Below are 18,548 nucleotides of genomic sequence, written 5' to 3' on the forward strand. Positions count from 1 at the left end.
TTCGAAGGAAACGTAACTGTGTTCATTAACGAAACGTGTTTTTATGTTAAAATTTTTTTTTTAATTTCAAAATTTTGAACTTCTGAATACTAATCTAAGGTTGCGTTCTTTAATGAGCTAGAAGTTAAGAATATTACAAAACGAATTCATTTTGAGATAAGATTGGTTGGGGGTTAAATATTTCTTTGTTTACACACATTGTCATCGAGTAAGTACGTTTAACGATATGCATGCTGATAAGCTAGTGTGATCCGTAACCTAGTTACTAGATATTTATTTTGCCGTGAAAAGAACACGTCAAACCGACTTCAAGAATAGATCCCGGATGGCCAGGGCTAAAGGAATTCCATCGACTTCCTTTGAGGAAATAAAAGGCGTTAAAGGATTATTATTATCACAACTTGGATGTATATACACCATTATCATTAGCAAAATTTGGCACAAAGTAATAATATCCACTTTAGGGTGAAAAAAAAATTAAGAATTCTCAGATTCTTTGCTATGCTAAGTGATAAAAACTTTAAGGACTTAACAGGAATAAATGTTTCTGATGTGTTCTATTGGTTTTAAGGTAGTCAAGTTGAAATAGTAACGCATTGTAGGCATGTTTACCTGAATCAAAGTGAATAACTTAACAATTTGTCACCCCAACACGAGAAATTTATAATTACCTTGAGGCTAAATAGAATTATGCATTCTAGAAACTACAGGAATGACTTTAAACCTGTTGATTTGTGATTGGAAATACATTTTATCTTATATGTTATCTAAATCTTATATTCAACAAAAGGAAACACGTAGCTTTAGAAAGGAGCGGTTATATAAATATTGTGATAACACTAAGGACTAACTAATATTTTTTTTTTTTTTATGTGACTCTCACTCATGACCGGTTGTAATCTAATAGTATATTATTGCTGCGGTGGGCTAAAGATTTATTTATTTTTTAATTAGTTTTATATAAATTTTTGTATTATTTATTTATTTGTAATATAAATTTATCCTGCTCTAGACACCAAACATGGAACTTTTTCATACCTACAGTGCAGTTGGAAATGGGGCAGATTAATTACTGGATTAAGAAATGAGTTTACGGTTGTGCAAAGTTGGTTAGTTATTTTTTATACTTCGGCCTGAAGAACTGAACCATGAACACTTATTTTTTTATAAATATATAAATATTGAATTTCTAAGGAGTGTTATATAAGCAAACATTGCACATTTTGCCATAATGTATACAACAGATCTGTGGTAGATCTGTTGTATACATAGTAGTACAACAGCTGATTAAGATTAGCTGATTTATGTAGGGAAATTGAAGCATATCCAAGTTAATTTATCTTTTTCAAAGCGCGATTCTTAAATGCATCTGTGGTAGATCTGTTTGAGAATGGTGTCTGCAGCTATCGTTTGTATTCATTCTATTCCGTAACATGTTGAAATCCTTTTCTCTTCAGGAATGTTTTTCAGTCTGAGAAGATATTGCAAAAAAAAAAAAAAAAAAAAATCAAAGCTATTAAGTAAGGCGGAAGGAGTACCCAGAAGGGATGCGATGCTTGATCATGAATTCCTGGACAAACAGAGCAGCATAACATGAGTCATTGTCGTACTGGGTAAACCACATACCAGAAGATCATTTGCTATGTCGTTCTGACAGAATTGTATCATGATGACGAACAAGTTTCTGAAACAGTCTGATTCGTGGATTAACTCTGTAAAAGAATTTCTGATGCAACAAATTTTCTCTACACCAAGTAAAGTGACCAACATTGCTTTTGACCAGACCTGTCTCACACTCTTCGCAGATTATAATTTCTGTGCTAAATTTTTGTTGTAATATTTTACGTGTCTGTGACTGTTTGCAGTAGAACCTGATTCCCACACTCTATTAGATCCCTCAAAGTCATATCTTCCATTGAACGGAAGGAAAAATGTGCTTGCACTTGAGATCACTCCATTCATGACTGAATCAAGCTGCTACTTTTCTTTCATTGACATAGTTGGGTTGGAAATATATGCTTTCTTTCAGTGGGTGATCTTGATTGTACTGAAATGGAATATCATCTTTAAATGACGCTACAGTTTTTTTTTTTTTAAATTAAATTTTGGAAAAAAGGTGACCATTTCCCTCTTATCTATGTTACATAAAAAAAACACTTTTTGCTTTAAAAATTTTAGATAAATTTATATTTTTGTAATTTGAATAACTGCATGTAATAATTCCCATATAATAATTCGCATGATTTCGTATTTTAAAGTCCTGAATTTAGAAAATGTTAAATGTCTTCGAAAATGGCTGCACGAGAATTTCAGAATGATCACTCATGAAAAAATGCTCAACAAATTGTATCGATCATTAATGATAGTATACATTTCACAACATGAACACAACAAAATACCTTTAACAATATCGTCTTAACCACTGCAGTGAACAAACGTGTTCGTAATCATAGATAATAATTAAGGCATATGATATTTTATAGTGAAATGTACGTAAGTCCACTAAACGAATTTTGCTTTTGTCGTCAATTAATCTCGGAGAAGGATCCAGTTCTTGTTTAACTCACTTCAAATTATACTAAATATCAACGTATAGTCTTAACTTTCAAATGAAATAATAAAGAAAAATGTTGACGAAAAGCAAATCATTTTCAAGTATATAAACAGAGATGAAATCCCTTCCCTATCTTTTTCTCCAAGGACACAGTATTTCACCAAAATACACATATGGACGAAGAGAATTTGAGAAAAACACCTAACACACCACTTAATTTATTTCTTTTAATCTTTCTTTCAAGGAGCTCGACATAAACCGGCATTCGTCATAACCATTTCTTCTTCTTTCAGGCGTTTCGGTTGAATCACAGTGAGTTCTTCAGTAGCTGGAATTTTCTTTTCTGTAGGAGTTTCTGGAGGTTCCTGGGCTGCGATCATAACTTTGAACGCCTCCAGCTGGAAAACATCATCTTCGCAATATTGATTCAGCAGACTTGGTAGTAAAAGAGCTGCAACAAGAACTGTACCTCCTATACAGAAGACTATAAGGCCAACAATCTTGCAGAGCTCCAGATTGTTATTGAACGTCAAAGCAGTACGGTCGATGATCTCCATATCTTCCTTGTAACCGACAATAGCCTGACGACGGTTGACAAAATACCCTACGAACATTAAAATGATTCCAAAGAGCAGCAAATTTAGGCCAAGGCACAGGGAAGCCTTCCAAAATACAGCAGTTCGGCGTTTTTTTCGAGGAGCAATCAGATAATGGTATTCATCATCGAAATCTTCGTATATTTGAGGATTCTTGACGGTTACAGACTCATAGAATGTGTGCAAATAAGAGCGCACCCCAAAGAACTCAGGACAGCCATCTCTCTGACTAGTATCATCACTGACATCTTCACCTTGATTTTCCAACACACCACCATCACGTTCAGAAGGTGATTCTTTCTTTTCTTTAACACCGTTTTCATCCTTAATTTCCTTAACTCCTTCTGGTATTTCATTTGAAGGGCTATGCAGGAGTGGATTTTGACAGATATCTTCCTCTTCTTTGGACTGCGATTTTCGTCTTTTCTTGGCAGGGGGAGGATGACGGACCTTCGGTTTGGCTCCTTTATAAGGTTCTTTCTGTAATAAAATACAACAAAATAAAATCATTAAATAGTAAACATAAATAAGGTAAATGACATGTATAGATGCATTTCTGAAGAATGGTATTTGAAATGCATTGATTAGCCGTTTATTTAAATATGAATGACGGTGAATTATGAAGTATCAATTTCATTGTTCGTTCTCTAATTAACATAAATGATTCACAGGAATCTATTATTAACCGAAATCGGAGCTTTCATACAACGCTCTGAAGGTTGCCTTGTGGTGTCCATTGGTTGGAAACTCTAGGCTCGAAACCCATCTAGGAGGAAGTATTTACATGGCCTTTCATCTAGTGCGTGTGTTGGCTCATTGCATACACAGAAAAACTTTGGAAGTAGAATTTTTCTGTTGGTGTGACTTTAGCTTTCCCTCTATCTCTTCCATTAAACTTGATCAAAGGATGTCACGTTCATAGCCCTATGCAAGATTTCTGCACAAAAACGTGGTCTCATCTGCATAAATTTTCTAACACCCTGTGCAAATGAGAGAGAGAAAGAGAGAGAGAGAGAAGTGTTGCCATTTATCTTTTCTCTTTCTCCCTCTCTCTCTCTCTCTCTCTCTCTCACACACACACACAAACACACACACTTGTGAAGACAGTGGAAGTACATTGATTGTAGTAGGTCTTCAGTTCAACTACAATCAACTACATTGATTATAGTTGGACTGAAGACATATAAAAATTTCCAAGTCCTAACGAAATGATTATTTAGATCCAATGATTTTTTACGTCGGAGAGATTAAACATCTTATAACAGGAGAAAACATCAATGCAGTTCAAAATAGCGGCATTTTGTCCATTAATTAAATTATTTTTTCTAATAATTAAAAATTATTTCTTTCTTGAAATTCATACAGTATAATTCAAATAAATTCAAGCAAAAAATATTGCTGAAAGTATTCTAAATATTTTAATGATTTTTTTTCGGTTCTGGATTTCACATAAAATGGGAAGTTATTTTTTTTTTACATTTTTTAATTTGCATTTAAAGCCTGCAAAGAAACTCGTGTGTTAGAAAATAACGTTAAAAAATACTTTTAAGTAACTTATCCAAGACCTGTGAGCTGCGCTAATGTCCTAACTTTACGTCCAAAGTTTGGGCGGGGGAGGAAAGGAGGTCAAAATACTGTGATGGGCTTAGCAGAAATATGGAAGCGGGAGTTGACATTTTTTTCTTGCATGTTACAGTGCTGTTGTTTATTTTTTCGGATAAATGATTCGTAATACATTTGGAAGAATATTTCTGTGTACGCAATATGAATCAAAAATCCACAACTATGTAGCAGGAACGATTACAGTAAATAACATAGATGTAATCAAGACAACTCCAGTTATAATGGTAAGTTTATTTTATATTTGATTGGAATACACTACTTGCGATTAAAACATATATTTAAGTAAATTAGCATTACTCGTATGGAAGATGCAACCCTTTGCAATATACGCAGTCCAGGTTTGCTGCAAGGATGTGAGATCTAGTTTTTTTTTTCTCTCTCAACTCTTCTGCGAGGGCGATTGTCAGTTCTTCGTCGGTGAATAGGCACTGTGTAAATAATTAGTAAGTTTTTTACTCCGATGGTGAAATTTTGGGTGCATTGTGAAAGGTATGATAGGTATAGTGGACGATATTTCTGAGCTTCCCGCGACGAGACTTTAGACTTCATGGAGTTATCCGTTAACAATTATAAAAGTCTGGGGGGGTTATAGCTGAAGTTGTACCGTTTAACTAGAAGTATGATTTTTCCCTCCCTTGTCGCGATATGTAGAAGAGTGTATCCTTAGATAATTCAGTTCGATTTCCAATATTACTTAAAAAAATTCAGATTACAATAAAAGGTTACATAATATTAAGAATTTTATATATATATATATATATATATATATACACACACACACACACACACACATACAAGACAGGTAACAGTGTATAACCCAAGAGTTATACACTGTACCTGTTAAAGGCTCGCTTGGATAACAAAATGTAGAAAATGTATAGATTTTTACGCACACATCAGCACGTTGAGCATAGTGGTGCATTAGTACCTGAAAGGAGTGTATCATAACACCAATATAGAACACAGGCGATAAAAAAAAAAAAAAGAAGATATATCCGCAGTAAGGCATTTGCACGGTACTTCATTCGCTATTATGGTATTAGTTAATTCCTAAAATCAAACGTTTATTGTAAACAAACTATCAATATTTTCAGAGAAGATCAGATTCTTGTACTTCTGTTTTGTATTGGCTTTGTTTCTTATTCTTAAAAAGGTTAGGGTGTTTAAAGATTTTGCAGCCAAATGGGTATGGTGTTTATTTTATTTGTGTGTGCTTTTAGGATTAGTTATTTTGTACCAACTTGTCTGGAAAATAAGTGATTATCAAATTTTTAAGAACGTATCCTGTAAATGTATAAATGTCTAAGTGATGATAAGAAATTTACTAGAGTATATTTGTAGCTCATTATAGTGTTCCTATATTTATTGACCGAAAGTTAAATTAATTTATCTTGATGAACAATTAGGAGTATCAGTGTAACGTAATAGGTTCCATAGGAGCTAAGAATAATTCTTTAATGTGTAGTTTTCAGTTTTGAGTTATGTTATAGTATTCCGTGCTCGATCTCTTTGCTGATGAAATTTAAATAGTTGTATTGATTAAAATGTACTTTTTTCCGGTATTTGAATAATTGCATAGTTTAAATATAAGTGAAGTTTATAGTGCGATTTAAATAATTGTGTACTTTTAACTCTTTTTTTTTTTTCGGTATTGGGAGTTAAAGTACTACCGTAAAGTTGAAAGAAGATGCTTTTGCATAAGGAGACACTGCTTATAATAAAGGCTTCAGCTATTTTCAGGGAAGGAACATATAATGAATAAAAGCTTATATTCATTATTACTAAAGGAAGAGCCATAAGGCATCATTTCGGCGATGTTAAATTACATCGGCGAAGTGGATACTAGATCCAACAGAATTCGGCTTATATTCATATTTAAATATATGCAGAGTATGTATTTAAATAGAAATGAGTTTAAGAAATCGTTTTTGTCTTATATTTCGGTGAATTATATTAAGATTCGTTGGGCTCAAAATATGACGATTATTTATAAACATTAAAAATAGCAAAACATACGCCATGAACTACTAGTAGGAAACTGAGAAGGATTTTAATAAACTGACTGCATTTCTTTCAACGTATTGAAGAAATCTGATTATTTCTTTGAACAAATTGGAGGGGACGAGAAGAGTTGCTATTTGGAGTTATGGCTGAAGTAACCGAGGCCATAACTCCAAATAGGGGGGGATGAATATTATGCAGAGGTCCTTAAAAAATTGCTACATAAATTGGCATTAAATTAGAGAGGATGGGGTTGGTAGAAGACAGTTTGATTAGTTGTGTATGGAGGAGGGCAGCAGCATTACCGAAATGGAAAGTGGTCAAGTACGGTACTAGTGGTATAGCACAAAGGTTTGTTGTAGAACTATTATTACGTGATCGTCTGGTCTCGGTATCATTAATGGTACTGGGAGAGGTGTAAATGGGAGGGGGGTGTGGGATATATTCAAACTGTTTGCAGATGATGCAAAGTTCTGGAGACTTGTATGGGAAGCAAAACTGATCTTCAAGAGGACATGAATAGACAGTTCGTGTGGACGGACTACCAGTTTGAAATTTTCCTGATTTTGAAATTTAGAAGGCCAGAAGTGGATGATAATAAAGAACGTTAATGGTTTGTTAATAACACAAATTATGCTCATTAGGTACTATATTTAGTGGGTGGGGATGAATCGAACGCATATGAGATAGGACAGTAGGTCTAATGGGATAATGATAGACTGAGACCTGCAATTTAATTGTACCCTTGCAACATTCCTAGAACAACCTGTAGAATTATGGCAATGATGTGTAGACAGTGACATGTAAAGAGGTTCCACGATAATGTCCTTGTATAAAGTCTTGATCAAACCTCATTTCGATTACTGTGCTCAGATTTGGTCATCTGATTTTTGAAGAAATGAAATTATTTCGCAAAGAATCTTCAGAGAAGCGTGACTAAAGTTTTGCCGTGCTTCTGGAATATTGAGTTCATACATGAGGATATTGCCAACTACAGAGACTCGCGCATAGGAGAAAGAACATGATTGACGTATAAGTTGAAAGATTTGTACTACATTAATGCAGAAGCGATTTTTTTTTATAAGTAACAATTCGTGGAAGGTGAAAATTTCGGAATACATGGTAATCCCTGGAAGTTGTAAATGAATTATGTAAGCAACAGAGTAAGAAGTACAAAGTTTTTCTTTCTCCTTTTGGAATGTATTGCAGTGTTGCAAGTGCAGAAACTAAATGAGTTAAAGGCGTGGTTTGATGAGCATTTTTATTAATGAAGACAATCTGTGATGAGTTTTTAGACTCATCCTGCGAGATGAAAACACACTATCGCTCGCCGTAGTGTCTGATGATAATAATATTATCACTGGTTTAAACTAATTGCACTTTCGTTGGATGCTCATCAAATAATAAAACAATCTTGCATTTTAAATTTGTGAATGCAGGTATTTCAAGTATGATATATTGTAAACTATTCTGCCCTTCATCTGAATGTGACGAAATGTCATATCAGAAATATACGAAAAAACTTTCATTCCAAAATAAACTCTTGACTTGTAATAGCAAACGAGCACTTCGGTTATTAATTGATGAACACCTTCATTCAATACAAAGAACTATTAGGATGCTTTGTTCATGCTCTCTACAGTCTTTATATTCGTTAAAGGATCTAGGCGACACTGTTGTTAACCTTTAACGTTTTGGAAATCAATAGATAACCGATTCTCACTTCTCCCCATCTTCGAAGTCGAGTGTATTTATGCGGGATTCAAGATCAGAAATGTGCTCATCGTAACCAGCATTTATTGCAGGTATCCGCGTGTTTTTACTCGAATAAACAAATGATAAATAAAAAGTAATAAATGCATTTTTTTCTCTGTAAATATAATTTGGTGTCATCTGATATACGAAAACTAGAAGGCATTGCTCATTGTGTATGCTAACCCTATTTTCTCTCTCTCATATATATATATGTGCAAATTGCTGTTGCAGAAATATTTTGCAGATTAGGCAGCCATAATCTTCCTAAAGAGATTATAAAAATCACGTGAATAAATAATAATAAATTAGACAATTGCATAAATATTGCTTTTCAATTAGAAAATTCATTGTAATATCTGGAATCCACTATAATGACTTTTGCAGAACAGTTGGAGAAATTTGCTTTAGAAGGTAAATGCCAAAATACTGTGAATCATTTTGTTAGCGATATTTAAGTCGCTGACAAATGTGAACAGTTGAACATATAAGCTGGATCTGATTTGTCATCAAAAATTCTGTTGTTAGAAAAATGCGTGCCGTGATATTAAAAATATTGGGAAACGTTGCTGTTAGTGTGTTTGTTTACCATTTGCGTTTCTCTTACTTGATCTACCATTTGGCAAATACCATTTTCTTTTTTTGTAAGTTCAACTAATGAAATCGAACGGTGGTATAGCCCACCGCTTGATTGTAATTAACAAAGAAAAGGAAATAGTTCATCTATCCAAGTTTTTAAATCAACGTGAATTATTGATTATTTAAATCATAACGTTACGCACGTTTAAAACACAAATACGATTAGCGAAATAATATTATACTTCAGTATCAATTTTGTATTAAATTCATTTTTAACGTGTTTTTTTTATTTTATTTTTATTTTTATATATATAAGGGAAAATGCATTTTCTATCTCGACCAATTCCGAAAGTTAGCGATGTCCCAGTGGATATTGACAATATACATAATTTGTCCCCGATGAGTTTCCCGTTTTTGAATCAAACTGCAACGAAGTAAACAGCATGTAAAATAGTTTTCTCAGGCAGTGGCGAATCTGCATTAAAGCGGGGAAGGGGAGGTGCGTAGCATGATAAATGCGCTTTTTAGCCTAATGCTTCAATAGTTACTATTGCTGTGCAGTTTTCTGGGAAATGTCAGCTTGCGAAATTTGTTGAGAACGTTCACGGTGATTACTTCGATGCATGAACCGTGATGAAATTCTCGTTCACGGCGGTTGTTTTTCAGCACTTCTTGTAAACATGTTTCTTAACGCGACGGTTTCAGTAGACGTAATTTCTAGTACTTCTATATTTGAAGGACGCATTATAGTTATTGAAAAGGCCAAGCAGCAAGATCATCGACCTTGTTCAGGTTAGATCGTCCTCCGATGAGGAAGGCAACCAGTCAATGGCACTTACCAACCGACGATTGTATTAGTCGGTGACTTTTGGAATTAACAGACGCAATCGATCAAATAAAAATACCAGTTATTCTATTGTTTTTAACTATTCGATTATTTCTAACAGTCTGATGATTCCGTTGTTTCAGGAGCCATTTGAATGATTGGAGTTCAACAATTTGAATGATCATTATCAAATCACGATCAAGAAAACCATTTCGAATACAATACGAATTTAAGGGATTTGTGCAATAGTGTGATGGAAGCAGCTGGGAAATGAGATTTTAGACAAGCACCTCTATTAAGAGCATAGTGAGATTGCCGTTTTGTTGTTGTCATGTGGGGTTTCCCCAAATTTTCCCAATCCGTCCCCCCCCCTATGACCGGTTGAGGCTGTGCTCTTCAGTGAGGGACTTCTGAGTATGTATTTTTGACTGTAGATCCGTGTGTGTGCTCAAGGGACCGGTTTGCATGCTCTGAAGGACGAAAAACCCGAGTTTCCGGGAAATATTTCCCTCTACCGTATGAGACCGGTTAACTCACCTTTAGTCGAAAGAGAGCAGATAAAGGTTCCTCATGTCATATACAGGAATCGAACCCAGGTCTTTCCGACCAAACGGCTTCCCCACCCCCATACCGACTGAGCTAAGGAGACTGTGATTGCCGTTTTAAAATAAATAAAAGAAATGAAATTTCATTTTTTAAACATAAATCTCTCGATGATACATCCTTGGGACATGAAATCATTTTTGTTTGGGTTCGCTTGATGTAAGATGGTCTCACAAGATTCTTCAAACAATTTGAAGAAGCTGCAGTGTAACTAGGTTGTCATGTTTTCAGTTTTGGTGTGTCCTTGGTGAAAGCGAAAAAAAAAACATATTTGAACAGGAAAGAAGGATGTAGACAATTGTATTTCTTGAAAATGTGGGTGGTCTTCTGTAATCTTCCTTTTACTGCCTGAAGAGCTTCGTTAATATCATGCTGATTGCGAGCTATTAATTCTTCAGACATGACTGTTTGTTTGAATCAAGAGGATCGTATATTTACTTAGTCGGTCAGGGTTTTATTAATATCAAGTTTCGGATTAATGAAGCCGTGGGAATTCGCATGAACAACGTCGTCATACAAAAGAGCGTTTTCTGTAAACAGAATATTTTTTATTCTGATCGATTTTTTATTCTTACTGATTGCTTAATGAATCAGCCAACTGATTCATTAAGCAATCAAGGAATGGCAATTAATTAGCGGATTCTTTCTTTTTCAACTGCAAACTTTAAGACGGCAATTAATATTTTTGATTTCTTCCATTATTAAGTCAACAGTATCTGAAAGATACTAAACATTAACTTCTCTTCAAAATGTATCCTATAAATATTTGACAAATTCTCTGAAATGGAAGTCCTTATTGTTAAACCCTCTATTTCTTTACATATTTTCTTGTTAATGTGAACTATTCTGCACGAATAACAAAACAAAGCTCGATAACATCAGGAGAAAACTTGTTTTTAAAATGTCAAGCGTGTCTTGCAACAGAATCTTAGTAAATAATAGGCAAACATCGAAGGCTAAAATTATTTTATTGTGCGTATAAACAAAGGTCATTCACTTTAGAAACAAAGCCAGCCTAATACTTGACGTGAGATGAACACCTGCAACTGACAGCATTTCGTGAGAAACTTCGAAGGAAGCCGACTTCTCGATAACTTGCAGAAAATCTTTTATAGGAAGATCTATTCATATAGATATCCCTTGCCTCGTTGATCAGAAACTTTATGTATTATCAAAACTCTGCCTCATCGAGCGTATGCATTCTATTTATAGAGCAGTCTCGTGTCATCTGTCAACATGACAGGAGTTGACGTGTTAATATGTATGAACATGGCCTACACTTCAGGTGGTGTGGCGCTAACAGGATTGCAACATTCTTGATGCGTTAATAAAATATAATCTAAGAGTGGGGTTGCTATAAAAAGAAAAGACAAGCATTAAGGCTGTGCAATTTATGCATTAAAGTTTATATAACGCATAAGATCCTAAATTAAGTTGTATATTAATCAGACCCTCAGAGCGCATTAACGTGGTAATGTGCAGTTATATGTCAAATGTTTTTTTTTTTTTTTTTTTTTTTTTTTTAATGGCTATTTGGAAAATGTAGCGACATGAATAGCTACAATTGAATCAAAATACACAAAGATCTGCAGTAATACAGAATCCACTGAATAACATAATCTAGTAATAATAGGAAGAGATGAGGAAGACGAGTGGTACAATCCAAGAAAGAGACACCAGAGTCACATGACTTCCCTTAGAACAGCAATGCAGCCTTATGTAATAGTGTTGATAATATACTCGTGGATGCTATTCTTCAACTTTTCCGTGAGCAGGAAGATTATTGCTCATCTCTGCAAGTGGAACTTTAAGAAAGTCATGAGATTCAGATCAAGATCAACGAAAAATAAACAACCATCAAGGAAGTAAAAATTTTTCGGCATTTCATTCAAAAATAATATTCTGGTGATGGGATGAAAGGCAGACAGGGTGATCATAATTTTAATCTGTTTTACATTCGGATCAGAAACGCCTTTGGATGCAAATTTTTGTTTTGGCTGTATATTGCGCATCTTCTAAATACGATGATGTGTGGAAAAAGCTTCTCAAAATATAGTTCTAGCTAGCATGACTGGATAATGCAGTGTTGCCGAAATAATGTGAATTGAAAGACTGTAAATAGATAAAAATTTACTCTTAATTTAAATAAGCTAAGTTCGAATAAAATTCTTGTCATAAGATTTCAATTCATTCCTTTGGCTGGGTGAGTATTCCAACAATACATACGCCATTAATAGATCGAGGAGTGATGTCTATAGACAAGATTTCGATGTGTGTACTCCCCAAATGTGAGGTTGATGAAATATCCAGAAAATGTAAGGAATATATGAGGGGGGGGGGGTTGGAATCTGTTCTTGAATATCATTTTCGAAAGAATTGCTCAGAAAGTTAGCTTAATTGTCGTCAGTGTGCGCAACTCCACGTAATGTAGTGATTATAAGAACTAGAGAATCGTTTGAGATTACTATACTACAATCTCGGTTCTCAGAGTGGCCCAATATGCATTACTCTTAACTAAGAGTCGATTTTCATGTGTAATAAATGAGCTCATAATCAGTCATATTATGCCCTTTATACGCTGAACATTTCAAAGATAACTATGGAAAAGATTATACGACCACTGCTCATTTAAATCCAAGCAATTCGGGTCATCAAACAAATATATGCGCTCGCCAGAGAGAGAGAGAGAGTACTTATCGTACAGGAGAATGAAAGTGAACGAATGCACCTAATACAATATGCTGTTGCATTACGCCGATACATTACGTATTGGCATGACCATACGTTTCTAAGGAACTTGAGATGAGGACACCTTTTAGTTGTCATTAATCCCAAAGAACTTTCAAGGACCTCATAAATCCCCCCCCCCTCTACGGGATATCACGCCATGATGCTTCACTAAAGTATCCCATCCTAGTTGACAACAGCGCCGGTTTTTAGTTTGACAAATGTGGGTTCGAATCCAATTTAGGACGTGAAGAACCTTTATAAAGGCTAAAGGGGGATTTAGGCGATCAATATGAAAAGGTAAACGCTTGTCACCGTACAGAAACTCGATAAACCTGCACCAGAAGAACACAAGCAGGTAACAGACATTATACAACGGCCTTACAGCTATTTAGTTTCTTTTGTTGTAATTCTAAATCACCCCAGCCTACCCCCAACTTTTAGTTCAAAATCGTTAATTCAATTAGATGTGCTACTAATAACGGGTTTACCTTTTTTTTTTTTTTTGCGAGGAGATGGGAGGGATTCGTATAGAAGTAAATTCTTATTAAAATAAGAGGGAGAGTGGCAGTGTTTTAGTTTATCAAATGCTTTTCTCAAAATGTTCATTTAATCATGAATACGAAATCCATAACTCCACCAGACAGCGTTGTAGTCATATTTATGTCTAGTATTTCCACAATTAATGAAAACATGGGAAGTATTTTTGAAAACTAATAATCGTATGATCTTAGAAAACCATGGGGTATTCTCCAAACAGCTCTCTATTGTTAGATGCACAATTTTGGATACACTTCTTTCGAGTCATTTTAGAAGACTCAAAAGAACTGGGCGACTTATGCTACTTGAAAACCTTCTTAAAATATAGAAATAAATCATAAATTTGAATTTTTAGAAGAAATCAAATATTTTCATGTTTACTTGAACACAACAGAAAAAATAGTTGCAACATAACTCCCGAGCGCATAAAGTGATTATATAAACTATATCGCAGTCCATCTACCAAATTGATATTTTAGTTGGACATTGTAGGATATTAATGAAAATGCCTTTCCACAGGGGAAAAAATCGATAACTAGGATGTCAGTAAAGGAAAACAAAACCACTTGATGCAACTTAAACGTTACGCAACACAATTCTTCATGTTCCACTGTGAAATAGTTTTTAAATAGCACTGACGTCAATCTAAAGAAAAAGTTGATTTTTTTATTCAAAATAAAATGCTATTCTCCAGTAGGATATTTTATTGCAATCATTTCTTCATCAATGTAAAACTTACTTTTCAAATCCTTTGTAAATGAAGAATTTAATTATTTATATATATATTTTTTTATAATGTGAAAGATCCACTCCCAAGAGTGTGGATCCTGACCAAAATATACAGACTTTGCCGTTACCTTCATTCATTGAAATAATGATGACAGCGAGAGCATTATATGAAATAATATCAAATATTATCCAATGTACCTTGTGATCGCCATTCATGTTTGGTGTGTATAGAAAGACTTATCTGATGTTTAACTTACCCGCGGTTTGAATACTAATACATTGTGGGTTTACAAGTCTTTGTGGGTGACATGTTACATTAAAAAAAAAAAAAAATGTGAGCTACTTCTGTTTGAGAAATACTCAATATTCGTACCTCAAGCACTTTTTTAAACGGCTGATGTGTTTATTATTTGCACTTATTTAGATAAACTATGGCCTTGAAATAAAAAAAAAAACCTACATAGTTATACATAATTATATTTCTTTTATATATATCTCATAAGATCCTGTAAGCCCCCCCCCCTGAGGGTATGCTGGTCAGCAATTTGATGATGATATATTATACTTACCGCTTCTTCACTTTCTTTTTCATTCTCAGTAGCGTCTCCTTCCTTCAGTAGCTGTTCCATCTCCTCACTGCCACTCATGGCGTCTCCTGAGTTCTACTTATCCCTATTAACCCTGAAAGAGGCATAAACAGTGATTTTTCTTTCGGCAGGTTTTCAGTATTGAGTAGATATAAATGAATATATATATATACAAATAGAAAAATTCGTTTCTTACGTAATCAGTAACTTCATTATTTTAAGAAAAGTGATCACATAATAGATCAGCTATAGTCTACATTAATGAATCCACTTAGACATGAATCGTGCATTATCCTATATCGTAGTGTAAAGAAATTCATCCCCATGGTAAAGATTAACAAAGTTTTGTTCTAAGTTGAGAGAAATTAATCTCGATACCAGACATTTCCTGCATAATATATGCTGACCTAACTAAGTATTTTTGTTTTCCATAAATCCTCTAAATAATTTGCAATTAATTTTGCAAACTAAGAAACTTTTCTGTAACGCTCATTTGTGTAATTATAGATAGGAAAAGAAAGAAATGGCAAAAATCGGGAACTTTATTGTAAAAGAACATGAAGAATATCTTAAATTGAAACAAAAACAAGTTAAAGAATGAAAGATTAATCTAAGAAATCAGTCAATTGCAAAGTGAAAACCAATAAAAGACGTCAGCGAAATTAATTCTAATACAAAGGAAACTTACTATTCTCGAAATCTAGAAACAAAAGAGTTTGGAAAAAGGTTAATTGAAATAAAAGGTCAGATGTGCTTGTTACAAAAAAAGGCGCCTTCAATTACAGCAGAAATCTGATAACCGGGGAAAAATGAAACAAGGCCAATAAATCTACTGCGGTTAACGAAACAATTATTGAAAATGGAAAGACTTCAATAAGAAAGAAATTTCTCATCAGCGTTGTCCCAAATTGCATGGGTAAAGTTATATATTACTATGTCACATATTGTGACTCATCATTTCCTAAGTATAGACAAATTTATATTTTATTTATCTTTGTTCCAAAAAAAAAAAAAAAAAAAACTACTAAATGTGAGATGGATGACCAAAGAATTTGAGTTAGCTGAGTTATATTTTATTTATTTTTATTATTATTATTTTTTGTTGTTGTCTTTTCTCCATGCAGTTCACTTACTGAAATATGTTTGCGGTAGCTTTGGAGCACCGATGTTAAGTGCCTTTTCGATGTCTGCGCAAAATATTTTTCTGGGGGAAGGAGGGAGTAGTGCATTTGAGAAACTACTGCACGAAGTGCATTTCAAACTGAAAGTACCTACTTCAAAACGTAAGTAGTGGAAACATTCATTTTTGAAATTTTAAAAGTGCAACTTGCTATTCATTCGCTGTATTTATCTGTTTGGAAGTAATTCAGTTTTTGTGCGCGTGGAAAACTGGTGAAAAATGATGACTGGAGCAAAATCGGTTATCTTTTGGAAAGCGTAATGAAGTCTTTCAATCCTCCCGCTCTTCAAAATTGAAAACAGTTAATTTTTCATCGAAAGTCGCTTTCAGAGAAAAATCTCGAACTACTCGCTTCTCATCTCTTCGAAGCATCGTAAATTTCTTTTAAAGCATTTCTGAGAGACTTATGAAAAACGTATTGGGCCTGAATAACATAAATTTTAAGTAACTTGTCCACTTTTCTGTTACTCAAATTTACATAATTGGGCTGGGACACTTGAGGGTAGTACTAACGGAATGAAAGCTAGCAAATGAATATAAAAACGCGCTAGCTAGCCCAGGCTTGAAGTAGTGGGAAGCGAAGTGATTTCATTATGAAGGGACACACGTCTATATTAGAATAAAAATAATTAGTGTTAATTAAGATGAAGTATCGTAAACTTCACGGAATCAACAGTCAAGGCCGTCGTAACTCGGCAACAAGGCAATGCGTAGGAGTGGCAGGTTTGGAAAGCGGCAAAATTGTACCTCGACTATTAAAAACAAGTTTTTCTTGCATATTTTCTTGAATTTAAGGAAGACAAAATAGTAGTTATCTAGGGGCGACATACAGCAAAACAACGGGCATGTCTACAGTTCATCTGTATTATTTCAATTAGTTACAAAAGCTAATTTGCAGCTTCCTTAGATTATCACATTATTAGAAATTTGCAGGTTTTATGCGGAAGCATTAAATGTAGTGATAAAGTGGGTCACATACAAGATTAGCAAGTTTTCTTCCACTGAACGGGTTTTTCATCCTATAAACAGACAAATCACCCACATAACACAATATTCCAAATCGACGAGTATTATATGCTTAGTTGCTTTGGAGTAATTACAACCAAACTTGAGATTTTTTTTTAAAACAAACAATTCTTTACGTAAATTTTTTTTAAAAAAAATCTGTTATAATATTCGTTGTCTGATGGTTTTATTTGCATCATTTTAGTATTAACACAGATCACTAAATCTAGAAATAATTTGCATTTCGAATCTTGCTAGGTAATTGTGTGCGTGTGATTTTCCTCGTCAAGCGGCCAGTTACTTTTATATGCAAGCAAGGTGTGCACTCGTACGTCTTTCAAGATTTCCACTCATTTTGGGAATGAACTTAAAGTTATTTCCGTAAAGTGGACAATATTTATTTAAGAAACTTGTTTTGGGAGAGTAAAGTTTCCGACAACGAGCTTCTTAGAAAAACAAACTTCTTATTTATTTATTTTATTTTTTTTTATATGTTGGTTAAGAAATTTTAGTCCTGTGGAAATTATCTTTGCATTCAGAGCGATAAGCCTCCCAAAGAAAGACCATTCTATTTTAGTCGCCGACTAGACAAACTTTTTTTTCTCCCCTACCAGCTGCCGAGTTAGTCGAACTCTGGGCACTGGCGAGCAGCTTTTTTTCCTCTCTGTAACTTGGGTTTTTCATTCCGTAAACTCAAGAAAATCAACCGCAGAACTCATAATATTTCACACGATAATATATATATATGATTAGGAACGACGAGATGAGATGGTGGCAGTTGTCTGCTGTACTCTCCTTCACGAATGCCAGTTAAAAAATCACTGATAGTTGTGGGCCGGTATTCTGTCATTGGGTAAGGGCGAAGGCTAGCTGTCCAGTAGTCTTCCAAAGTTAGTTAAGACTAAATACCCTGGCTTGCTCCTTTGAGGAATAAATGACGCTTGTGGATGGAAGAACAAATATTTTGAGATATTTAATATAGTAGATGTGTTAATCCAACACAGATGTTCCAGCACCAATACTAGACGCTTGCCAGAAACTTTACACGTTAAAACATATTTATTTCATTTAAGATCATAAAATAATCGACATTTTTTTCGAAATCCATTGTCAGTTCGTGGAGAGTGGTGAGACGTGCTCACTTTACAGCTCTTTTCCATTTACACGTGTGTGTGTGTGTGTGTGTGTGTGACCATAATCAAATAACCATAAAAGCCATCAACACCAGAGTATTCATATGTTTGGT

At 34.2% G+C, this 18,548-nt stretch overlaps 1 protein-coding gene across 1 annotated transcript in view; it reads right to left on the reverse strand.

Moving 5' to 3' along the window:
- Positions 1-2,329: 2,329 nt before the first annotated feature.
- The window catches only part of LOC150107358 (neurensin-1-like), a 176,500-nt gene continuing 160,281 nt past the window's right edge, over positions 2,330-18,548 (reverse strand). The window contains exons 2-3 of the mRNA XM_090391223.1: positions 15,100-15,211; positions 2,330-3,630 (exon numbers count right to left, since the gene is read on the reverse strand). Coding sequence (XP_090247349.1) covers positions 2,794-3,630; positions 15,100-15,177 — 915 coding nt within the window. The 5' untranslated portion in view covers positions 15,178-15,211 and the 3' untranslated portion in view covers positions 2,330-2,793. The remainder of the gene's footprint in view (positions 3,631-15,099; positions 15,212-18,548) is intronic.

The sequence above is a fragment of the Typopeltis vanoorti genome, chromosome 4 (assembly GCF_054136105.1).
Source record: "Typopeltis vanoorti isolate ZY-2024b chromosome 4, IOZ_Tvanoo_1.0, whole genome shotgun sequence".
Taxonomy (NCBI): domain Eukaryota; kingdom Metazoa; phylum Arthropoda; class Arachnida; order Uropygi; family Thelyphonidae; genus Typopeltis; species Typopeltis vanoorti.